General features: G+C 35.8%; 1 protein-coding gene across 50 annotated transcripts in view; it reads left to right on the top strand.

Moving 5' to 3' along the window:
• Positions 1-25,769, top strand: part of Zasp52 (Z band alternatively spliced PDZ-motif protein 52) — a 452,865-nt gene that overhangs the window by 112,881 nt on the left and 314,215 nt on the right. For all 50 annotated transcript variants that reach the window (XM_073989412.1, XM_073989435.1, XM_073989425.1 and 47 more), the window contains exon 2: positions 10,797-10,922. In XM_073989412.1, the coding sequence (XP_073845513.1) occupies positions 10,812-10,922 (111 nt within the window). In that variant the 5' untranslated portion in view covers positions 10,797-10,811. The remainder of the gene's footprint in view (positions 1-10,796; positions 10,923-25,769) is intronic.

Raw genomic sequence — 25,769 nt, 5'->3', positions numbered from 1 at the left:
GACATTTAAGGTTATCAGTGGTCCCAAAACTTCTTCACCAAAGTCGTCAATATAGGTCCATGTTTTGGACAATTCTTAAACGAACTAGCTGTAATTTGACACTTGAGTTTTTCAGCGGTCACGAACCTTTTCCACCAAAGATCGTCCACATAGGTCCATGTTTTGGAACAGCCCCCATATAATGGTACTCTTCGATTTTCGGTATTTTGAGAATCTTAGCTAAATTTAGGATTTTAGCCAATTTTGTTTCACCGAACTAGCTGTTATTTGACGTTTGAGGTTCTCAGTGGTCCCGAAACTTCTCCACCAAAAATCGTCAATATAGGTCCACGTTTAGGTGTAGCCCCCATATAACCTCCCGATTTAAGGTATTTTAAGGCTTTTAGCTACATTTCCTGATCGAATTACCTGAAATTTGACATTTAATGTTCCAAGCGACCAAGAAACTTCTCCAGAAAAAATTGCCAAGATAGGTCCACGTTTGGGTATAATAAATGTTCCACAAACATCCCAGTTGGGACAAGAGAGACATCTCTCATTTCAATGAGTGCACCCCGATTCATATTAGCTCAATGATATGGGACCTACAATTTATATCCGAGTCCGAACGGCGTGTCTTAAGACACCACTTGTAGAGAAGTTTTACATGGCTGAAATACTCAGGAAGTGTCGCCAACGTAACTGAGGGGTATTTTGCCACCGTTGAAAAGTGTTTTGATGTTGCCTGGCCTGGGAATCGAACCCACGACCTTATTTGTGCAAGGCGGGTGTGCATACCATTGCACCACGGTGGCACCCCTACGTTTGGGTATAGTCCTCATATAACCGTACCTCCCTATTTAAGGTATTTTAATGCCTTTAGCTTCATTTTCGGACCGAATTACCTCAAATTTGACGTCTGATGTTCCCAATAACCAAAAAACTTCTCTACCGACCCAAGATAGCCAAAAACAAGGTTGTGATCATACATTCATTTAACGCATTCTGACCTCATAACCATGGGAAACGAACAAGCTATAGACCTGAAAATTACATCCCAACAAATCCCAGATAAGTGAGGGGAGACTTATACCGGAGTGTTCCACCCAATTCAATGCTAAACTCAATGACATTTGTGCAACCTTATATTCGGGTCGAGTCTAAATTTCATCATATTAAAGTACATATTTCAGAAACATGACAATATTCTTCAGACAAATTTACCTTTCGCTGGTGGGTCGTAATGTAGTACTCACAAGCATAAAAGAGCCCGGGCGCAATTCATACCACAGATCGATTATAGATGACCATCTTTCAGGTGTATTTTATTTAAATAATCATTCATTGCACTCTATTATCCAAATTGACCTACCCAATAATACTACGATGTACAAGGCTATGCTGTGGGATAAACGAACATATATATACATATTTATGTACATGTATTCCACCATCTACCACATCAGCAACATGTGTTGTACTCTTACTGCATTAGACATTGCCTCCCTGGGCTACTCTATTCAGAGGGTTTATCGAGGACTAGAAAAAAAAACTAAAAAAAACGAGAGTGAAGCAGAGGCAAAAGAGCGTATATTTTGTACAAGTCCTTTTTTGCCTATTAGACAGATTTTTAATGACTTAATGTAGTTAGACGAAGTATCTGGTAGCAACAAATGCAGCAGGCATGCAATAGGAGTAGTGATGGCATGCACTTCAACCTATTATGGCTTAAATTTGCAAACAAAAACAGGTTAAGCAAAATAAGTGAAACTCTTCGAAATAGGGCGGGGGCACGAACTACATCAACTGACATGTAATGGAAAGATTTTTAAGCTGTTTTGCTAAAAACAATCTATGCATGCACGAAAAAAAAATCACTAAAACCCTTTTTATTATCTACTGGCAAACAGAGAAAACGCGACTAAATTTGCCTGGCAGCAACTCGGTCGTTTTGCATGATAACCCTTAAGCTTGGCAATGGCCATGACAATGGTTGCACGTCACAGCACACCACAGCACAGTAGCAATAGCAGCAGCAGTAACCATAGGATTTGGGGCATGTGGATGAGATATAATTGTATGCAGCAGCAGGTTATCTCGTATGGTGTAGGGCAAACATGTAAGCCACTGTTACTCAGCGATAAAAGAAGATATAACCCCCAACACTGTCTATGCACGCATGCCATGAAAAATCAACAATGTGTAACCGATAAAAGAGTGGAGCGGAGGGACACTTGCAATATCCATACCATGCATTCAAACTGTCCTAAAGAACTTTTTAAAAGAGTTCATCTTCCTGCCTGTCTGCCAGCGTTCCATCCTTCCTCTGTTGTTATATGGTTATCATATAGAGTTTGAATGAAAATCGCCTGGTTCATTATGGAAGCTATGGGGACACATACATAGATATTATGTATGTGTATGTACATGGAAGTGTGTGTTTTTGTGGAAGTGAAAAAAAATCTGTAGTTAAATTTTATTTTATAACTTTAAAACGTGAGTGCATTATCATCGGATTGTACATGCATGAAATACCTTCAATTATCAGCACACACACATTGCCTCAAACTGAATTAAAACTCTACTTTGTTATAGTGTTTTCTTTCTTTTTTGTTCGTATCTTGCTTGTCATGAATTGTCAACCGTTGGGCATCCGCATTCAACAGAGTTTTTAAGAGTTAACTAACCATGTTTAATGATTGTGTTCTGGCTGGCAATCGAAACAAGTAAAAGTTACACTACATTGTGTGATGTGTGAAATAGTCGTCTACTAGGTATATGAGGCTTGACATAGAATAGCTGAAGTAATAAGAAGTCTACATATACTATTGGTTGATGCCCAAAATAGACAGCTAGAAGGAGGGAACTTATCGACTGGCCAAGAGAAGGGAGTCGATATTGCTAGTTTGGCATCGTTCATTATTGATTATGTGGTATAAGAATAAGCCATCTAAAATAATGTAGGTGATTTAAATTCATCTACTATACATTTCATGACATAAAATTCCTCTACTATAGGGTGGTTATCTCATATGCACATGCACGCACTACAGCTAAAGATGGGTTTATACTAGCCATCTATGTCATATGACCTGCAATTTTCCATCGTTATACAGTCGCTAATGTGTGCAATATTGGGGATTTTCCTACGCCATTTACTTTTTGCGTCCACACCAGAAAAAATGCATTGAATTTACATCTCCACATAGTCTGTGTGGGCAGATATGGAATATTTTTATTTCGGGTCATATGACATTGATGGCTAGTGTAAACACCTCTTAAATTGTTTCTGACATAACTTACCTTTGTAGATATCCCTATGAACAAATTCACTCAGTCATGAGTAACGCATGCAGATATAATATTCTGAAATTAGTTTTTACTACAAAAGCCTGCACATATATATATATATATATATATATATAAAACTCAAACTCATTTGTATAAAATGAGAGAATAGATTTTTTATTATTTGAAAGATTAACATTGTAACACAATTTTTTCAACTCACTCGGTGATATTCGGATGGCTTTGCGTGTGGTAGAGTGGTTGCTAGTTTTAATGTGTAACTTTGTCTGGAAGTTTGGTTTAGTCCGTTAAATAAGACAGTGACAGCAATTTTAGTTTTTTTTTTTTTTTTTTGGTTTAAGGATAACATCATCAATGTCAACATAGTTTACTGTCACATAGTACAACCATTCTAAAACAGAAATAAATTTAGTGGTGGTACTAAGTTATCTTGTATTTACAAAATTTGCAAAAACTCTTAAAAACTATACACCTAAGTGGTGCCTCCTTCTTACACCATGGTAAAATATAAGGTTATTTGAGTAGTATCCCCCATAAAAAGTAGTGTATCTATAAAGAATAAGGACATATTCGTTTATCCTGCCTTGACAAGGTGCCGTGTTTTCTTTTATATATTCAAGTGCACGTCTTCTTTAATAAAATGTTCTATCTACTTACGAAAAACTTGTGTTAAATTTAGCGCCACATTTCCATGATTTGTATTTCTATAACCTCAGCCTTTACGCTAATGCGATCAAACTTACCTTATCATAATAATGGTTGATTCTAAATTTATTTTTTGAAATTAAAAATCTGAAAACTTTTAGGTCTACTTTTACGCCCTCAACCAGGGATGAGAGCACACGGAGCTCTTGAAACAAATTTAAATGGAAGGTGCTTACACGTGGGAAATTTTTGCGGATTCTGAAACTACAACGTTGATCACGATTCAAGTTGACATTTTTAATGTTTTTTAGGTTTTCACGATTTTGCTTGAAAACCGCAAGTCCTATCGAAATGGGAATACAAACAATGTTGTAGGTATGAAAATTCTCTACAAGTTTGACTTTTATGACATCTTTGTACTTTTTACCGTTATTGAGATATAGAAATTCAAATTAGGACAATGTTATGCACAGTGCACCTTAACTAACTTTAAATGAAAACCGCTTACACCAGGGAAGTTTTTGCTGAGAAAAATCCAAAAACAAGAAAAAATCGGTGGATGGATTTTTTAATAAATCGCGATCAAATTTCACATTTTTAGGTTTTTTTAGCTAGTCTTATCGAAATGGGACTAAAGAAAATGTTGTAGCAGTGAAAATTCTGTACAAGATTGGCTGATTGATATTTTCCTAGGTTTTACCCTTTTTGAGATATAGAGTTTCAAATCAAACGTTCAGATTTTTTTAGGTCTTCAGGATTTAGCTAGAAAACCGCAAATCCTTTCTAAGTGGGACTAAAGAAAATGTTTTAACTGTGAAAATTCTCTACAAGATTGGTTTACCTAATTATACCCTCAGCATTTATGCTAACGAGGTTATATACACTTTCATACGGGCAAAATGTGCCTCATCGAAATAATGGTTTTAGACCCCAAGTATGTTTGGACGAAATGTGTTCTAGAGAATTTGGAGTCGATTGATCAATGTCCGTCCGTCTGTCTGTCTGGCTGGCTGGTGCGCACGATAACTTTCGAATGGATCAACCGATTCGGTCCAAAATTCAGCTTTCGTAATATTTTGCCCAAACTTAGTTTAAATTCGAAGATGGGCTATACCGGTCCACTCCTTCCGGTACCTCTCCCACAAAAGTTCGAATATGTTCGGAAAATTTGTGCGCACCATAACTCTTGAAGGAAGTAACTGATTTGATTCATACTTTGCACATCGTGAAATTTCTATCAGACTTAGATGAGTGTCCAATATGGACTCAATCGGTCCACTCCTTCGGGTACCTCCCACACAAAATTTCGGATAATTTCAGATTAGGACCTCCTCTCGAATAGCTTTGATCTTTGTTGCAGCAACTTGTATTCACTGCCTCCCATACGACGGTACAGGTTTCATCAGGGGCAAGTCCATACTTCCTGAGAAAATGGCCTGAAAGATGCAAAAAGCCCCTATGACACCGTGTGTAGTGGTTGGAGCGCAAGATAACTCTCGAACGGATCTGCCGATTCGGTCCAAAATTTGGTCTTCGTAATATTTTGTCCAAACATAGTTTAAGTTCGAAGATAAGCCATATCGGCCCACTCGTTCAGGTACCTCACCCACAAAAGTTCAAAAATGTTCGGAAAAATTGTGCGCACGATAACTCTTGAAGGGAGTGACCGATGTAATCCATACTTTGCACATCCTAATATATCTACCAGATATAGATCAGTTTGGAATATGGACTATATTTATCCACTCCTTCGGGTACCTCCCACACAAAATTTCGGTTAAGTTCACTTTAAGACCTGCTCTCGAATCACTTTGATTTTTGTTGAAGCGATTTGCATTCGCTACCTCCATTACGACGGTAAACGTTTTTTCAGGGGCAAGTCCATATTTCTTAGGAAAACAGCCCTTAAAAAATCCCTATGTCACCGGTCGACAACTTCCGAGTCTTTCACCTAATATTAAAAAAAATTCACTAAAATGGTATGCACGATATCACTTGAATGGGGTAACCAATTTGGTCCAAACTTTGGATCTCCTAATATTTTGTCAAAAATTAGTTTAACTTCTAAAATGGCCCATATCGGTCCGCCCTAAGGGTACCTCCAACACAAAAGTTCATCATTTGTGTCTTAGTACAGTTAATTCCTAATCCACATTTTTGTCGGCAAGTTGAAATGTCCAAAAAGGGCCACAAAATTCTGAAGATACCTTAAATTCATTCGAGCTGTCCGTAGGTGAAGGTTTCACTTCACATTGGCTGAGGGTATATATCTGTCGGCAAAGCCGACTGACACTTTTTTACTCGTTGAGATATAGAGTTTCAGATCAAACTTTCAGATTTTCTTAGGTCTTCAGGATTTAGCTAGAAAACTGCAAATCCTTTCGGAGTGGGACTAAAGAACATGTTGTAACTGTGAAAATTCTCTTCAAGATTGGCTTTCCCAATTTTTTCCTAGGTTGTACCATACGTTTAAGGAAGGGTTATATTGGAAAACAACTTAGTACACTTTATCGTCGTTTATGCTACTTTACAAATATTCATAGACAGTATTGCGGTCTTGTTTACAACGATATAATGTTTTTCGTGGGCAAGTCCTAGCCCAGTCAAAATATACATATCTCATGAATGGTTCCTTCTAGGAAAAAAATATTAAGACCAAATTTGTAGATAATTTTTCTGTCTACAATATTTGCTTTAGTTACTTTTCGATTAGATCAACCGTTTTCAAAAAATAAGTCCAAAAGCCTAAAAGCCCCCCAATATCTTTTGACCCCCAATAACTTTTTTGCACACATGGTATCGATGAGGACTTTTTGGACGTTGCTTCTAATTGTAAACCCTAGCTCTCCACTAAAATCCAGCTTTGTGGGAATTTTTGGTATTTGCCCCTTATACGCATGTCTATTTTGACTGGGCAATCCATGTTTCATGACATACATATCCACGGTGACCAACAAAAGTAACTGATGGGCACGAATTGCATGATTCACATCCCAGCAAAAATTTGGATCAGTTAGACATAATGACTAACACAATACAAATTAATGTAACAAGGCTAAACTACTTATTTCACTCCTTACTAAGTAATGAGTAAGGTGGCACAGAACGTGAGTTTCCGACTTCAAATCCTAGGGCTGCGTGTTCAACGCTCACTTTCGGCAACCAAGTTTTTTGTTAAAAAAAATAAAAAAAACAGTTGGTGGTACACATGTAAGCGTTTAAACAACCCTTAATGGTCATTCGTAGCACATAGTGTAGTGTGTTCGGCTACAAATCATAAGTTCGCATGATCAAATCCAGCCGAGAGCAAAATAATATAAAAATATATGAAGTGTCTTGAAATTGAAAACAAATTCCACCTCAACCGTTCTAAAAATGGAATATATGTTTTTTAGCTTATTTTTGAAACGCTAGTGGACATAGAATAACTAGTTATTCAGTGCGACATGACTTCGTTAAAAGAATGGGTTAGTATGTCGTTAAAAAGTACTAATAAAACCCATTATTTAGTAATGATTTTTTTCTTGAATTGGTCGAAACTTTGCTCATTTTAATATTTATTTTACGTTGTTTAAAAATGGCCTATATCGATCAGTAGAATACAACCCACAAATATTTGACATCTATGCAGTTTAGGGACATGTTAAGGATAGTTTTGAAATTTTTACAGCAAGTAATTCTCGGGGCTCGTATGTCAGAGACTGAGGGTATATCCCTGATTGATATTTGATTACTTGTTTTATACAGTCATAGCCTAAAGGTATTTTCTATCGGCAACGCCGACAGATTTGTATACCCTACATCATAATCTGGCAAGGGATATTATGTGTTTGTGGATTTGTATGTAACATGCAAAGGGAAACGAGACAGACCCTTAGTTTCAATTTAGGAAACACACTTTCCGACCTTATTTAGGCATGTCCGTCACTGTATTTTAATGATCAAAGTACAGATCGCTTCATTATTCTATCCGAGAAAAATTTAGGATTATAACTTTTTATCGAAAGTATGAACGCTACTGATTTTCATGTGAGTCGGTTCAGATTTGGACATAACTTCCGTATATATTTTCAGTCGATGTCCGGGTTCGAACCCAGGAGGAGCAAAAACATCATACTTTCCAACGGCGGCAAAATACTCATCAGCGCAATGTAGCTGATATTTGATGAGAAATTTTAAATGTTTGACGCAATTATGTCTAGATATAAATTTGCCAAATTGTATTAAATTCGGTCGTGGTTTGGATATAGCTCCCATATACGAGGGATGAACGATAACTATCTGGCCTAATAATGAAAACGCAAATATTTACCATCAAAAATTTTATTGTTTTCTTATGTAGTCTCCAGCATGATTTATACACTTTTTCGTGCGCTGAAAGCTATTGGCGAAGCACTTTTTCCACTCCGATTGAGACACCTCCAAAACAGGGGTTTTGAACGCTTTTACAGCATCTTCAGGCAACATGAATCGTTGACCACGCCCTTTTTTCTTGATGTGCTGGAATCAAATGAAGTCATTGGATCCCCAGTCAGGGCTGTAAGACGGAAGACCAATCAATTCCACGTTTTGTCCGGTCAAACAGGCGCTGGTTTGAATCGATGTGTTAGAGCCCACATTGTCGGGATGCAGAATGATGTTCCTTCTCTTGTTCGTTTATCGAACTTCTCAGGAGACTTCAGGCAAACAAATTATAGTGTACCACTCAGAATTAACCGTCCTATATTTCTCAAGTCGTATAGTCGCCACACGGTCAGTTTTTCTGAAGAAACAGGCAACCTTTTGCTTCGAAGCGTTTCTTACCTGAACAACTTTGGTTGATTTGGCTCGTTTTCGAAGACCCAAACTGCCGATTCCTTTTTTGTTTGAGGCTCCTAAGCATAGATTCTAGATTCGTCGTCTGTGACGATCTTAAAAACGTCGTTGAAAGCAACGCAGTCGATTTTATGCTCAATTTCTTTGAACCAATTCACAGGAGCCTTTTTTGATCGATTAACCAATTTTGCTGGATCTAACGAGAAAAATCCTTTTATGCGGCCAGGTGTGTATGCAGTATCAAATGTCAGTTGGTGAAAGAAATGCCTAAGGATGCGTCTATCGTACGGTATTTAACATGGCGATCTCGCATTATCCGTTCATGCACGGCATATCTTTCTGGCACATCGTCCGATTTTGGGCGACTCTCACGAAATTCGTTTTTTGCCATGTGGCGACCACGGTTGAATTCATTAAACCAGTTTTTCCTAGTCCTAAAGGACGGTCCTTTATCGACGTACAAAAATTTAATTTGATCGATACACTCTTGCGGTGATTATCTACGTCAAAAGTTGTGAAAAATTCTTGGACAAAAATGTTCACAAGTAAATTCCATTTTTTTTCAAAGTGATTTTTGCAGGTCACTGTAAACAACACATAACATGCTCGTACGACAAACTGTCCTTAGTAAGCCTAGGCTAAAAACCGTCAAACTATCCAAAACAAATTCAATCAAATGGCGCCTAGCTATACGCGGTGTTGTCTAGTTTTCGTGCAGCCTTCGTACATATGACAATAAAGTTGAAAATAAACCCAAGGCATATTTATATAAGGTACAAGTGACCAGAAGACTTCTTCTTCTTTTTTTGTAAATTTAATTTTCAAAATTTAATAGGGTCTACTCATGAAAATTAGAACTTCGAAATTTGCTACCATAAAATGCTGCATTCATCGAGAATTCTATACGTGTTATATTTACATTTTGATTCAAACTTTTTCTATTTTAGGGGTTTTTCAAAATGTATTTATGTTTTTCCTGAAAAAAAATTTTGGAACGACCCTATTATTCAATATTTATCTTTGACAATTAATTTTTAATTTTGGTTTTTGTAAATTTGTTGTTGTAATTCATGCATATAACTTATATAAATTTGCCATGAATAAACCTATTGTGATCTGAAAAATAATTCAAATTGAGCATAAAAATTAAATTTTTTTTAAATAAGACGAAACATTTTCTACATTTATTGGAGTTTAAAAGTAATCAGAACGAAATTTGTTTCGAAATATGTTAAGAAAAAAACAGGACAAAAATGTTTGTAAAGTATTGTCTCATTAATAACCCTAATAGAATAATGTTTACAAACGACTTGTTTCCCTTGAGTCATACTATATATTTTTTTTGTTTTCGTTGTTGGGCACAACCACTGTGAAATGGTCACAACAGCAACTAGCCACAAGCATTCCAACTTTTTTTGCTTTACCTTCCGTCATTTAAAACATCGATTCTTGACTCTAAATGAACAAAATGTGCCTACGCTGTGCGATCTTTAGGTAACCACTTTTTCTCCTGGAATCTTGGCTCATTAATCATGCGATATTTTTGGGTATATGGATTTTGTAGAGGTAGTCCAACGAAAAACATGTTCCCATAGTTAAGTGTTACATCAAATAATAAAGCCATCATCTGTCCTTCTTTAATTCTCCAATCCAAATATGTGAAAACATGTTTCAGCAACAACAATATGTACAACATATTAATAAAAACCTAAGTTATGAAAATATTTAAATATCATTTGTAATAAGTATAGTTATTGTAAACAAATAACGTAATTTGTGATGATATTAGAACAATGTTCATCGCTAAAACGTATTCCCTGAGTCTATTAAATGTAGCATACATGTGTGGCATGCAAAGAAATATAATATGATCATGTGCTCATGCTTACAGAACAACTCAAAGAAGCGGTCCTAGTCATTCGTATTCAATTTATAATTATAATTATGTATAATATGTAGATATCTCGTTTCTAGAAACAATAGTAATTAAGTAATTTAAATGCTCATTTTGGTTTAATAATATCAATTTTTTTATTTTTTCATTGTAGTTAAATTTTTGAAAAATGGCTCAACCACAAATGTTGCAAATTAAATTATCCCGCTTCGATGCTCAACCCTGGGGCTTCCGTTTACAAGGTGGAACTGATTTTGCACAACCTCTTCTTGTACAAAAGGTAAGTTGCGGTGAAATGAAATAAATAATTTTCTATCTTACTTTAAATATACTTATGAAATGTTTTCCATAACAATAATTAAGGAGAATTTGGTTGATATATGAGACATTCGAATTTATAGATAAATTAAGATCACTGGATCTATAAACTAATAAGACAACAAATATATTCATACATTTTCTATGACAACAATGTACACCTGGTTTTTTTTTGGTTTTGTGAAACAATACGCCCCAAACCAGTCATCACTGCTTGTATGCATGACGCACTGACAAAACCTTAACCTTTTTTCTCCCAAAATTGCTGTTAAGTGCAACAAATGTTTGCCAAATTGTTTTGTAGTCATTTTTTGTGTTTTTGTTTTTTCGCTGTAGTTTGATTATGATTCATCCAACGGTATACATAAATTTAAATACATTTAATAACATACTCACCGACTGACCAATGGGTCAGTTATGGTGCTTAGCGGTTAGTACCACAAAAATATGTGTTATTTTGATCAATTTGCAAACCACACAAACGCATGTAGCCACTCATCACTTACCATCATCAACACTCAATAGGCCAACAAAACGTGAGATGATCAATTGAAAGTTTATATTCATATTTGGTTATGAATTTGTGTTTAGAGATTTTTGTCATTAAATTAGGGTGTTGTGGAAAAATGTTTGAAAAATAAAGAAAATATTATATATATATATTATATTATATATTATATTTCGATTTAGCCGATAGCTTTTATTGCTAGTGCTTTTTGTAATTTTTCTTTATTATAATTTATAATTATAATAAATATATTGAAATAAAATAAATAAATATTATATTTCGATTGTCAATGGCGTCATGACATTTCTCCATGCTTGATTGTTGATGACTTAAGGGGTTATGGCCACTTACAAATTTTACGAAATGGAAAATTTTGTTATTGACTAATTTTAAAGTACAGATAGAATAGAATATGTGGCAAAATTTTCGAATCGGTCGGACAAAAATTAGCTGAGATATGAGCGTTAGAAATGAAAAATTAATTGCGATTTGTATTTAACATCGAAGTTTAAAACGCGGTTTTCTCAAAATGGCATTTTGGAATGCGGTGCCCACTGTAGCTCGAAAACGATTGATCTGATCTTCATATGGTTTTGTGGTATTATATATATAAAAACTTGTACTTAAGCGAGAGACTTAAAATAATGGTAGCCGATAGCTTTTATTGCTAGTGCTTTTTGTAATTTTTCTTTATTATTATTTATAATTATAATAAATATATTCAAATAAAAATAAAAAAATGGCGGATTTATGGCGAAAAAACTATCAATTGTTATAGTTAAAATCAAAATTTTGAATTTAACAATTAACAATTGATAGTTTTCAATTCCGTACAAGATTATTAGGTTGTTAATGATCCTACAAAAACATATGCTGATCGGTTTATTCGTTTTGAAGCTACAGTGGGCATCTGAAACTGTTTTAGTAAAAACAACGTTTAGTAGGCGCCATTTATCGGAATACTGTGAAATATTTTTCAACAAAAAAAAAAATCTGCAAGTAGCTGAAGGTGTGATCTATGAGATGAAAACAAAATCTTCTGGGCCATTCGCATTTGTTTTTCTATCCACATTAAATTAATTTATTTATTATACATTTTTTACTTACACCCTAATTTATTTAAGGCCTCCCAAAATTGCAAAATTTATGAGTCGTAGAAATTATCTATACATAATATTAAAAAAAAAATCAAAGAGAAATATGTACATATTTACTTTTCGCTGATGAGTGTTCGTTTTTGTGGTATTTTGTTAATGGTCAAGCGTTTTTCGAATTCATTGATAGCGAATTTTGCTGATTCATCATTGAACCATGCGAATGAGTGGTGGATTATTGGTAGATATTCATAAACACTACAATGTGTAATGTGTGAGCCGGTAGTGAGTGGTTGAAAATGGTTGTCTTCGGTTTGAAATAGTGGCCACTGGCCACTCATGTATCTGACATGCTGTCCATCTTCAAAATGTATGTTATTTTGAATGGGGGAAAGTAGCCAAGGTCTGTAGAAATGAGGCAATGTAAAAAAATAAATAAATAAAGATGATGCTTCATTTAGACAGCTTGAAGTTCTGTAAAGTTCTTCTGTTATTTGGGAGGAGAACTTCGGTAAACTTCGGATGGCCTCATCAGGACTTCTGTGGTGTATAAAACACCTAAAGAGGCATTCGATAAACTTCGGATGACCTCAAGAGGACTTCTGTTGTCCATAAAAGACGTCAAGATGTCTTCTGTTGCCCATAGATGACCTCAAGAAGTCTGCTGTTGTCCATAGTTAACCTTCTCAAGAGATCTTCTGGAGTCTATAAATGACTCCAGGAGGGTCCTTTGTCCCCAATATAAGACTCAAGGGGTATTCTGTTTTTAATAGATGATGAATAGACGATCCCAAGAGGTCTTCTGTTGTCTTTGTTGTTCTCAAGAGGTCTGTTGTGTATAGATGACATGAAAAATTAAAGAGATATTTTTTGTCGCTGAAAGACCACAAATGGTTTTCTTTAACATGTCCTCTGTTCCCTGTAGATAACCGCAAGAGGTCTTCTGTTTGCTAGAAAACACTACAAGTTATATTCTCGTAGGATCATCTCATGAGGTCTTCCATTGTTTAAATATGAGCTCAAGAGGTCTTTTGTTACCTACAGATGACCCCAGGAAACCTTCTGTTGTCTATAGAAAACAACAAGTTGTCTTCTGTTGTCCTCAAGTAGTGTTATGTTGCCTGCAGTTGATCTCAGACCGTCTTCTATAGTTTAGAGAAGCCCCCCAGAGGTCTCCTCTTTTCCATAGAAGACTTCAAGAGGTATTCTGTTATTTATTAACGACCTAAAGAGGTCTCAATAGACGACCTCAGGTGTCTTCTGCTGTCTACATTTGACCTTAAAACTATTAAAGTATCTGTTTTCTAGAAAGATCGCAGGTTGTCTCCCCAGAGGGTATTCTGTCGTCCAAAGAAAAACTCAAGAGGGCCTCTGTCACCTACAGATGGCTTTCCGTCGTCTATAGATGACCTAAAGATGTCGTCTGTTGTCTGTAGATCACCGCAAAGGTCTTCAGTTTTCGAGCTGTCTTCTCAAAGGATCTTTTATCATCTACTGAAGGCCTCATGAGGTCTTCTGCTGCCTATATATGACCCCAAAAAAAACCTTCTGTTATCGATAGGTGTCTATGAATGATTTCAAGAGGTCTTATGTTGCCAATATATGTATGACCCGAAGAAATCTTCTGTTGTCTATAGAGGACAATAAATGGTCTTACTTAAGCAGGTCTTCTGTCCTCTTTAGAAGACCACAATGGGCCTTCCGTCGTCTATAGATGACCTAACGATGTCTTTTGTTGTCTGTGGATCACCGCAAGGGTCTTCTGTTTTCTAGCTGTCTTCTCAAAGGATTTTTTGTCATCTACTGAAGGCCTGAAGTGGTCTTGTGCTGCCTATATATGACCCCAAAAAACCTTCTATTGTCGATAGATGTCTATGAATGACTTCAAGAGGTCTTCTGTTGCTTAAATATGACCCGAAGAAACCTTTTGTTGTATAGAGAACAATAATTGGTCTTCTGTTGTCCTGTAGTTTAATTCAGTAGGTCTTCTATTATTTACAAAACCCCTCAAGATGTCAACTGTTGTCCATAGAAGACCTCAAGCGGTATATGACCTCAACAAGTATTATGTTGTCTGTAGAAACATTCTGTTGTCTATAGGTGTCGCAATTCTGATCAAGAACAAAATAGCTGCCAGCGTCGCTGGATGGGTTCCAATATCAGATAGGGTCATGATGGTGAAAATATCTGGAAAACCAATTAATATAAACATAATACAAGTTTATGCACCCACCTCTGATAGCAATAACGACGAAATAGAACAGTTCTACAACGACTTGGAAAAATTGTTGAAAATGACAAAACCGCACGACATCACAATAATCCAAGGGGATTTTAATGCCAAAGTCGGGCAAGAAGTAACAGCTGAAGTTACAGGCAAATTCGGACTGGGAAAACGGAATGAAAGAGGAGACAAATTGATTCAGTTTTGCCAAGAATATAAATACAAAATCACCAATACATTATTTTGTCTTCACCCTAGGCGACTTTATACGTGGAAATCACCTCAGGATAATAATGGCAACATAGTAAGAAACCAAATAGACTACATTTTGATAAATAAGAGGTACTGTACGTGTGTGTCAAAATGTTCTACCTATCCTGGTGCTGATGTCCCCTCAGACCATAACCTTTTAATGTGCAATTTAAGAATTAAACTTGCTACCACTCGCAAGAAAAAGCCGGAACCAAGAATCAATATTGAAAAACTGAATGACCCATTAACGAAACAAACGATAAAGGAACAATTAAATGCCGACCTCACTGAAATAAATGCAACAATATGTAATGTCGAAAACCTATGGAACCAAGTGAAAAAATCCATAAAAGATGTCACAAAAAATATAATCGGAACCAACATGCGCAAAAAAGAAGATCCATGGATAACGGATGAAATTCGAGCACTTCGGAAAGAAAGAAGTAAACACAGAAATGTAAACTATGAAAGATATTGGGAGATAAACCAAGAAATTAAAATCGCAACACGTGCTGCAAAAAATGAGCAAATAAATAAGCAATGTCAGGAAATTGAACGACTTAAAATACTTCATGACGACTTCAATCTCCACAAAAAATTAAAAGAGACATCTGGTATTTATCCAAAGAGATCGTCAACATTTATCTACAATGATAATAAAGTAGCAATTTATGAAACTGCAGAAAAGAAAAAACTATGGGAAGAATATATTAAGCAACTAGCAGACCCCGGTCCGCGTTGCTGGCCCGTCGTAATGAGTTTTAATTCAAAAGTAGGTATTTTCTACCTCACTTCTTCGGTCCATTGTCAAACCGAGAAGGATTTTACATTTATCAACAGATTTTGTCTGTAACCTTTCTTTTCTCTTACGGACTTTGTCGGATTTTTCGCCAATTTGTGCCTTCTAGGATTTATTATCGTCCATGTCACTGCCTTTATCCTAAAGCGATCTAATAATAAAAGTTAAAAAAATGATTAAATCGAATTCTCCCGCTTATTTAGACCTGTATGTTTTAGCTTTTCATGGCTGATGGACCGTTGAACCTCACCATTTAAGTACATTTGTAAATATATAGTTTTTCTTGATCGGGGGACAACCACCGTTGTCTCGAAAACTAATTTGCAACCTGATGCACTCATAAGTTTAACAAATTCACCGATTATAAAATAATAGGCCCCGAAATTTGTCTACAAATATATAGCATTTTGGACCACGGGACATTCCTGAATATTTTCTGAAAATTAGGTTCAGTAGTTTTGGAAAAATAATGTTTTGAAAAGAGTGGGTGTGGTCATCAGTTTTCAAGATATAACATGTTAAAAAAGTGGGCCTGGTCCGGTCCTAGGGTGCACACAACTTCATTGCCTACCAAAATGTATGCTGAAACCGATATAATCATAAGTTTGGCTTATACATATAGCATTTAACAGAAAGGCATGGGGAAGGTACCCCACATAACAACGACAAACATTGAGCTTTTGCTGCAAATTTTATGGAAATCCCTTCAGTAGTATTGGAGTTATGACATACTAAAAAAACAGGCTTGGTCGGGCCTATAGGCCCCAAAGAAGTGCCTAGATTGTAGATTAATCCGTAAATTTTTATTCCGATACATACATAATTTTTGCATATATAACGTTTTTTTAAAAATATCGCATAGGTGAGGTACCCCGCCCCCTCTGGAATTCAATAAAATATGTAACCCGTTTTCGGGGGCGTGGTAAACTTTTCTTTCCAAAAAACCTAAGTTGGGTTATGACAGCATTTGATTTTTATTCATAAAGGTAAGGCGTTTTTTTTTAAATATGCCCTCTTCAAAATTGAAGAAAATATGCCTGTACATTCCCTGACATTTTCACGAATATCGGTTCAGTAGTTTTGTAGATGTAACATATTTTAAAAAGTGCGTATGGTCAAGTCTGTGGTTCCTAAAAAGTAGGTAAGTCGGAGACACAATCACAATTGTCTCGCAATTTAACTTCCAAATAGATACGTTTCTTGATCGGGGGACAACCACCGTTGTCTCGAAAACTAATTTGCAACCTGATGCACTCATAAGTTTAACAAATTCACCGATTATAAAATAATAGGCCCCGAAATTTGTCTACAAATATATAGCATTTTGGACCACGGGACATTCCTGAATATTTTCTGAAAATTAGGTTCAGTAGTTTTGGAAAAATAATGTTTTGAAAAGAGTGGGTGTGGTCATCAGTTTTCAAGATATAACATGTTAAAAAAGTGGGCCTGGTCCGGTCCTAGGGTGCACACAACTTCATTGCCTACCAAAATGTATGCTGAAACCGATATAATCATAAGTTTGGCTTATACATATAGCATTTAACAGAAAGGCATGGGGAAGGTACCCCACATAACAACGACAAACATTGAGCTTTTGCTGCAAATTTTATGGAAATCCCTTCAGTAGTATTGGAGTTATGACATACTAAAAAAACAGGCTTGGTCGGGCCTATAGGCCCCAAAGAAGTGCCTAGATTGTAGATTAATCCGTAAATTTTTATTCCGATACATACATAATTTTTGCATATATAACGTTTTTTTAAAAATATCGCATAGGTGAGGTACCCCGCCCCCTCTGGAATTCAATAAAATATGTAACCCGTTTTCGGGGGCGTGGTAAACTTTTCTTTCCAAAAAACCTAAGTTGGGTTATGACAGCATTTGATTTTTATTCATAAAGGTAAGGCGTTTTTTTTTAAATATGCCCTCTTCAAAATTGAAGAAAATATGCCTGTACATTCCCTGACATTTTCACGAATATCGGTTCAGTAGTTTTGTAGATGTAACATATTTTAAAAAGTGCGTATGGCCAAGTCTGTGGTTCCTAAAAAGTAGGTAAGTCGGAGACACAATCACAATTGTCTCGCAATTTAACTTCCAAATAGATACATTCGTGATTATTGTAAATATAACATTTTTAAAAAGTAGGGTATACTTCCGAAATTCAACTCAATTTGTAGCCTATTTTAAGCGGGGACCATCTCTGTACATTCCCTGGCAATTTCAGGAAAATCGGTTCAGTAGTTTTTGTAGAAATGATAAAAATAGAAAATTGAAAAAAGTGGGCGTAAGAGTGGGCATGGTCAAATTTTCTTTGCATAAAAACCCAAGTCGGTCCAGCCGTTCTCAACTGATGCCATTACCAACGAACGATATTTGATTTTTATTTATAAAGATTTAAAAGTTTAGACAATTCGCGATTTTCTTGAAAATCCCCTGTAGGTATAACCTAATTAGAAAGTGAGCGTGGTCGGATCTTAAGTCACAAAATAAGTACGTAAGGTTGGAGACACAATCGCCATTGACTCGCAAATAAATTCCCAAACCGATACATTCATATTTGTTGCAAATATTGCATTTTTACAAAAATAGGGCATAGGGGAGGTACCCGCCCGATCCGAAAGTCAAAAAATATGTAGCCTATTTTTTATCGGGGACCAACTCTGTACATTCGCTGAAAGTTTCAGGAAAATCGATTTAGTAGTTTCGTAAATATAACATATTTTAAAAAGTGGGCGTTGTCCAGTCTTAATGCCCCAAATAAGCACGTACGGTCGGAGACACAATCGCAATTGACTCGGAAATTTATTTTCAAGGCGATACATTTGTAATTGTTGCAAATATTGCATTTTTACAAAAATAGGGCATAGGGGAGGTACCCCGCCCGATCCGAAATTCAACCATATAGCCTATTTCAACCGGGGGCCATCACTCTACGTTTTTTGCAAATTTCAGGAAAATCTATTGAGTAGTTCCGTAGATATAACATATTTATAAAAGTGGGCGGAAAAGTGGGCGTGGCCAATTTTTCTTTGCATAAAAACCTAAACTGGACTATGACTAACATTTCCACAAAAAATTATCCAAATCGCTCTAGCCGTTTTCAACTGATTCAATTACCAACAAACGACAATTGAGTTTTATATATAAAGATTATTTATCGATCACCAACGAACATCCTTATCCAACTCTGGGGATGAAATTAATTTTACAGGGACACCCATTACTGAGAATGAATTACAACTAGCTATTACGTCAATGAAGGATAAAAAGGCAATGGGTCCAGACGAAATACCTGCCGAGGTACTTAAGTTAATAGACGGAAATAACACCAAGCTTCTTTTAAAATTATTCAACAATATATATAAAACAGGACAATATCCCCAAGATTGGCTCAAATCAACATTTATTACAATACCCAAGAAAAATAATGCGAAGACCTGCAGCGACTATAGACTAATAAGTCTAATGAGCCACGCTCTTAAAATATTTTTAAAAATAATACATAGACGAATCTATTCGATCTGCGAAGCACACATGGGACAAACACAATTTGGATTCAAGGAAGGCATGGGGACACGAGAAGCGTTACTAGCTGTACAAGTATTAATACAAAATTGTCGAGAGGTACAAAAAGATGTATTCTTATGTTTCGTAGACTACGAAAAAGCGTTCGATACGGTAAATCATGATAAATTGATAGAGATCCTACTTTCAATCGGATTGGAAGACAGTGACATAAACTGCATTAAAAACCTATACTGGAAACAGATAGCAAACATTCAAGTAGATAATGAATTAACTGACGATGTTCCAATTTCAAGAGGTGTAAGACAAGGCTGCATATTGTCCCCTCTTTTATTTAACATATATTCCGAGAAAATACTCGAAGAATCTGTACGTGGAAAGAATATTGGTATCCAACTAAACAACACCTTAATAAATAACATACGCTATGCTGATGACACCGTATTAGTAGCAAGCAGCATAGCTGGACTACAAAAATTAATAGACGCAGTAACACAAAATAGCGAAATATACGGATTAAAAATCAACGTTAAGAAAACAAAATATATGGTAGTACGCAGGAATCATACCGACAATAATACGCCACTAAAGATAAATAACGATGAAATAGAGCGAGTGACAACCTACAAATACCTCGGTATTCAAATCAACGATAAATGGGACATATCAAGAGAAATTAAATGCCGAATAGAAATGGCAAGAAACAATTTTTTCAAACATAACAAAGTTTTACTTAGCCACGACATAAGTCTTACTACAAAAATACGATTTGTAAAATGTTACATATGGTCCGTTTTATTGTACTCTGCGGAAACATGGACTTTGAAAGCTGTAGATGAAAAAAGACTGAACTCGTTCGAAATATGGATATATCGTCGAATTTAAAGATCCCATGGACCGAGCGCATTACAAACGACGGAGTGTTAGAACGCATGCAAGTCGAACGCCAATTAATAAAAATTATAAAAACACAAAAAACCGCATATCTTGGTCACATTATGAGGCATGAAAAATATAAGCTTCTGCAAACAATTATCCAAACAAAAATCGATGGGAGAAGACCGAGAGGGCGACGGGAAACATCATGGCTCAAAAACATTCAAGACTGGACTGGACACCATAATGAAAGAACTCTTTTGAATGCCGCTAAAAACAGAAACCTATATATAAATTAATAAACTGATTTGTTAAATATACCAAACTATCATTATGTAATTGTATGATCGCTAAAACCCGAATACGGAATGGCAAATAAAGAAGAAGTCTATAAAAAATAGCAAGTGATCTTTTTGCGTCCGTTCTCTAAAGATGACCTCAAGAGGTCTTCTGTCATCTCGAGAGGTCTTCTGTTGTCTATAGAAGAGGTTAAGGTGCCGTCTGCTGTCTATAGGAGACCACAGGTGTTTTGTTTTCTTCCAAAGATCTTCTGTCGTATATTCCAGACCTCAACTTCTGCCTATATATGACCCCTTATGTTGTTGGTAGACAACTGTAGGCCTTTTGTTTTCTATGGAAGACCTCAAGAGGTCCTATAGATGTCCTCAAGAGGTCATTTGTTGTCCATAATATACTTCAAAGGGGTTTTTTGCAGTCATGCAGTTTAGAAATTCTTGAATCCGCTGGTGTTGTTGTAACAGTATATTAATTATATGTTTGTAAGTTCGTTTCTCTGCTTAATCTGGCTCTGGGTCTATATCCAGCTAAAGAAATGTGACTGCTTCAATGTGTTGTAGCCACAAAGCTACTGGCGTTAGTTGAGTTGCTTTGGCAGGGCAGTTAAAAAGCTGCAGTGCGTCGTGCGGACCTGTGCCGCATGCTGGGCATCCTTTTGCATGGTGTCATTGATCCTTGTCCTATAGGAATTTAGACGGCTGCACTACCCCGAGCGTAGTTGAAACAAAACAGCTATGGTTTATCATGGCAGTTGAGGAATCTTAGCTGCGATAGATATGGGATGTTCTCCGACGATCGCATTCATACGATGGTTGTTTATGGCATCTGCGATTGCATCAGTGTGAATGCTATTTAAACCTGCTTAAAAGGATTGTTGATCTAGGTGTTATCTCTTATCACATTGGACATCTCCATCTGACATACCTGGGAAAGGGGAGCCCTATCCACCAAATGGTGATTGCGATGGCTCTCACGGTAACACCCGAGCAAGTACTGCAACGAAAGGATGCCATTATGTTGAATCTTTGTCTCCTCAAGTTAACTGGTGACATGAGGTGGTACACTGTTGCAATTGTCAGGGCGGCATTTTGACAGGTTTGAATATTTTTTTCCATCACGTTGCGGACCGCAGTGAGGTAATTTGTTGTCCATAATATACTTCAAAGGGGTTTTTTGCAGTCATGCAGTTTAGAAATTCTTGAATCCGCTGGTGTTGTTGTAACAGTATATTAATTATATGTTTGTAAGTTCGTTTCTCTGCTTAATCTGGCTCTGGGTCTATATCCAGCTCAAGAAATGTGACTGCTTCAATGTGTTGTAGCCACAAAGCTACTGGCGTTAGTTGAGTTGCTTTGGCAGGACAGTTAAAAAGCTGCAGTGCGTCGTGCGGACCTGTGCCGCATGCTGGGCATCCTTTTGCATAGTGTCATTGATCCTTGTCCTATAGGAATTTAGACGTCTGCACTACCCCGAGCGTAGTTGGACCAAAACAACTATGGTTTATCGTGGCAGCTGAGAAACCTCAGCTGCGACAGATGTGGGATGTTCTCCGACGATCGCATTCACACGATGGTTGTTTTTGGCATCTGCGATTGCATCCGTGTGAATGCTATTTAAATCTGCCTGATAGGATTGTTGATCTAGGTGTTATCTCTTGTCACATTGGACATCTCTTTCTGACATACCTGGGTAAGGGGGGCCATATCCACCAAATGGTAATTGCGTTGGTAACACGGTAACACCCGAGCAAGTACTGCAACGAAAGCATGCCATAATATTGAATCGTTGTCCTCTCAAGTACATGGTCCACTGATGACATGAGGTGGCACCCTGTTGCAATTGTCAGGGCGGCATTTTGACAGGTTTGAATATTTTTTCCATCGCATAGGAGACCACAATGACGCCACATAGTTTACCGCAGATCGACCTATCGTGTTATATGTGGTCAACAAAGTTGCTTCGTCTGCACCCCCTGAATTCCACGTATGACTGACGTCCACACATATAATTGACGTCACATATAATTGATTATCCAATGTATCAAACTTAGCCGGAGGGTAGTCAAATACTTTTTAAAAGTCAAATACTTTTTCCAAGTCACACGGCTTGCTCTGGTTGAGTCCTCGAATAATACGTGTGAAGATGGCGTGCAGCGTTGTTGTCGTGCTGAACTGCTTACGGAAACCACGCTGATGATCGGCCGCGGGTGTAATATACCCATCCTGCTATGCGAGGTTTTTCGAATCACGAAATGGTGGTTATTTCGTAGTTTGTAATAATTAACATATTGGCTAAACATCAAATATCTTCAGTTGAGGATAAAGGGCTCTGAAATGATGGTCCCCTTCGTAATATACATATGGGGATTTCGGAGTAAAATGGGACACTTTTTCAAAAAGGGGTTTTTGATTTCCTTTATTTTTTGCTGTGATGATGTTTGTCATCGGCAAAACATTTAAGTATATTTTCATGTTTTTTTAAATAACTGTTTCAGAGATATCGCGCCTTGAAAAAGTCGAATTCTGTAAAAATTATATGCAAAGAAATACTCATTACCTCTTTAATATTGATCCAAGTTCAAAAAATCTTTTATTTGGTAGTTTTGTTGGTGAAATCAAAAAACACTTTCCAAAAAAGTATCCGATTTCACTCAGAAATCCCCACATATTCCTTTATTTCTTGTTTTAAAATCTGTGTATTAGTTGCTCTTGTTGTTTTGTCTTAAACAAAGTCTACGCCGAGGACAAAACAAATTTGTCATTGCGCTGGTGATGACGATGATGCTGTTCTGTAATGGTCACCAATGAATGATGATGGTACACAAATTACCAGTACATCTCTCTGTTTTGTTTTTTGTACATTGTCTGTTTACATTGTATGTTGATTTTTTGGTATTTTTCTTTTAGCGCAATAAAAAACGTGATTTTTTTGGCTTACATTCTGTTTACCATGTGTCATTTACATACATTTTCAAGCTTTCAGCCATCATTTCATTATACAATCAACGAAAAATATGGCAAAAAAACAGTTTTCTTTTATTATTATTTTTTCCGTGTCACCGAGATTTGTATTGTAGATTTCTGGTGTTATTGTTCACTGTTTTAAATAAATATGTCAAAACTGTTATATTTGTTTATAAAAAGAAATTCAATTTATTAAACTTAATAAATAAAATGAAATAACAAGTGGGTAACAAGAGACAAGGTGGATTGACAACGAATTGTAAATGCTCTTCAGTGTGGGTGGGAGGGTGCTATTGGAAAAAAGTTTTATTTTGGGCTACTTTATTGTAAAGGCATGTTAGAAAAGTTATTTTAAATCTTAGTTTTTGTGACATTTTTCCTTTTGTTAATACAAAGTGAATTCCCAATGAGCCTGCCCTCCCTCCTAGTCTTCAGATAACAACTTCGAAAATATGTGCCTAAATGTATTTCCATACACAATATAATCTCTTAATGGCCAATTATTCATCAGCATCCACTAGGGACCATTAACAATATGTTTTGCCTCCCACCTTCCTCTGTAGAAAAATAGCTGTTTAATTTTTCGTTCATATTTCTCCCAGACATTTTCTATTTTTATATTTACAACAATAAAATAACTGCCAGCTTAATAAAGCATTAAACGTTTTTTTGTTTTTGTAACATTTTAAGCTTAAAGGTTATTTTTGAAAAATAAAACAAGCAAACGTTTTTATTTGCACAGCTGGTAACTGTTCTGTCTGGTGCTAAAATGAATAATTTTTAGATTATATCGACACCTCCAAATAATAGTATGCTAAGTCTAAAAAGTGAGTTTTGCAGGAGAAGCTCTCAAAGTGTGGAAACTTTTCTGAACTTCAGTACTATGCTAAGTCAATATTTGTTTATAACTTCTGTTCGGATTGACCGATCATTACCAAAATTTGACAGAATTTAAGTTAAAGGACGTTCGACACCTCCAAATAATAGTTTGCTAATTCTGAACAGTGAGTTTTGCAGGACAAGCTCTAAAAGTTTGGAAATTTTTTTGACCTTCAGTACTATGCTAAGTATTTATTTGTTTATAACTTCTGTTCGGATTGTCCGATTATTACCAAAATTTGACAGAATTTAATTTAAAGGACGTTAAATATAAAAATGGAAAGAACTTGAAAACATGCTAAGTCGACTTAGCATACTATTGTTTGGAGGCGTCGATATGTATACAAAGCTATGTATGTATAGCAAAGTATTTAATATAATAACAAATAAGCTGGAATGAAATAAGTAATAATAAAACAACCACAAAAGTTAGATACATATGAGGATTTTTGAGTGAAATCTGACACTTTTTCAAAATGAGGTTTTGGATTTCCTTTATTTCTTGCTGTGGTGATGCTGCTCTTCAGCAAAATATTTCAAAATATTTTCAGATTTTTTTACTAACGGTTCGAGAGATATCGCGCTTTGAAAAAAGTCGAATTCCGTCTAAATATAACAAATCATTTATTGCATTTTTTAATTTTTATTAAAAAATAGAAAAGAAAAAATTGAATAGTGGGCTTGGATGCAATTTTCGATTTCTGTAAAAACTATATGCAAAGAAATACTTATAACTAGACATCGGATTTTTACATATTTTTTTAAAAATGTTAATGCAAATAATTCGTTTATTAAACAATGGAACCTGGAGCTTTGAACGTATTTTTGATTATTTTCAATAAAATATCGAATTTCTATATTTGGAACGATATAATTTTAAATAATAACGTAGTTACAATTGGTTGAAATTTCAAAAATATTCAAAAATCCGATGTCTACTCTTAAGTTCTTTAACATTGCTCTAAACAGTGTGAAACATTTGTTATTTAAAAAAAAACATGTAAGAAAAGTCTATAATCGGACGGAGCCGACCATGGGATACCCTATACCACTATCCCTGGACAATCGCTCTCCACGGAACATCTTTTCAATGATTGTGAAAATTTAATTATCAAATATCAGAGATGTAATGTATAATACTTATGACCAAAACCAAAAAGTTATCCAGCATGACAAAGACATTTTTGTAGCAGGAAAGGAAAATTTAGTTCACACAAACTAAAATGTAATGAAACCCACTTATGTAGTACTACTACTTCCGTTGTTTAACCGCTACGTTATTGAAATTTTTACCAATTTCACACATAAGTTTCAGACCATTTAACCTGCTAAGTATTATCTGATCTTCACGTTGGTTTGTACGCTTCTTCTTCATCATAAAATCAA

Source organism: Musca autumnalis, unplaced genomic scaffold, assembly GCF_047663935.1.
Source record: "Musca autumnalis isolate F117 unplaced genomic scaffold, ASM4766393v1 scaffold_5, whole genome shotgun sequence".
In the NCBI taxonomy this organism is placed as follows: domain Eukaryota; kingdom Metazoa; phylum Arthropoda; class Insecta; order Diptera; family Muscidae; genus Musca; species Musca autumnalis.
This window is presented reverse-complemented; position numbering and strand designations above follow the sequence as displayed.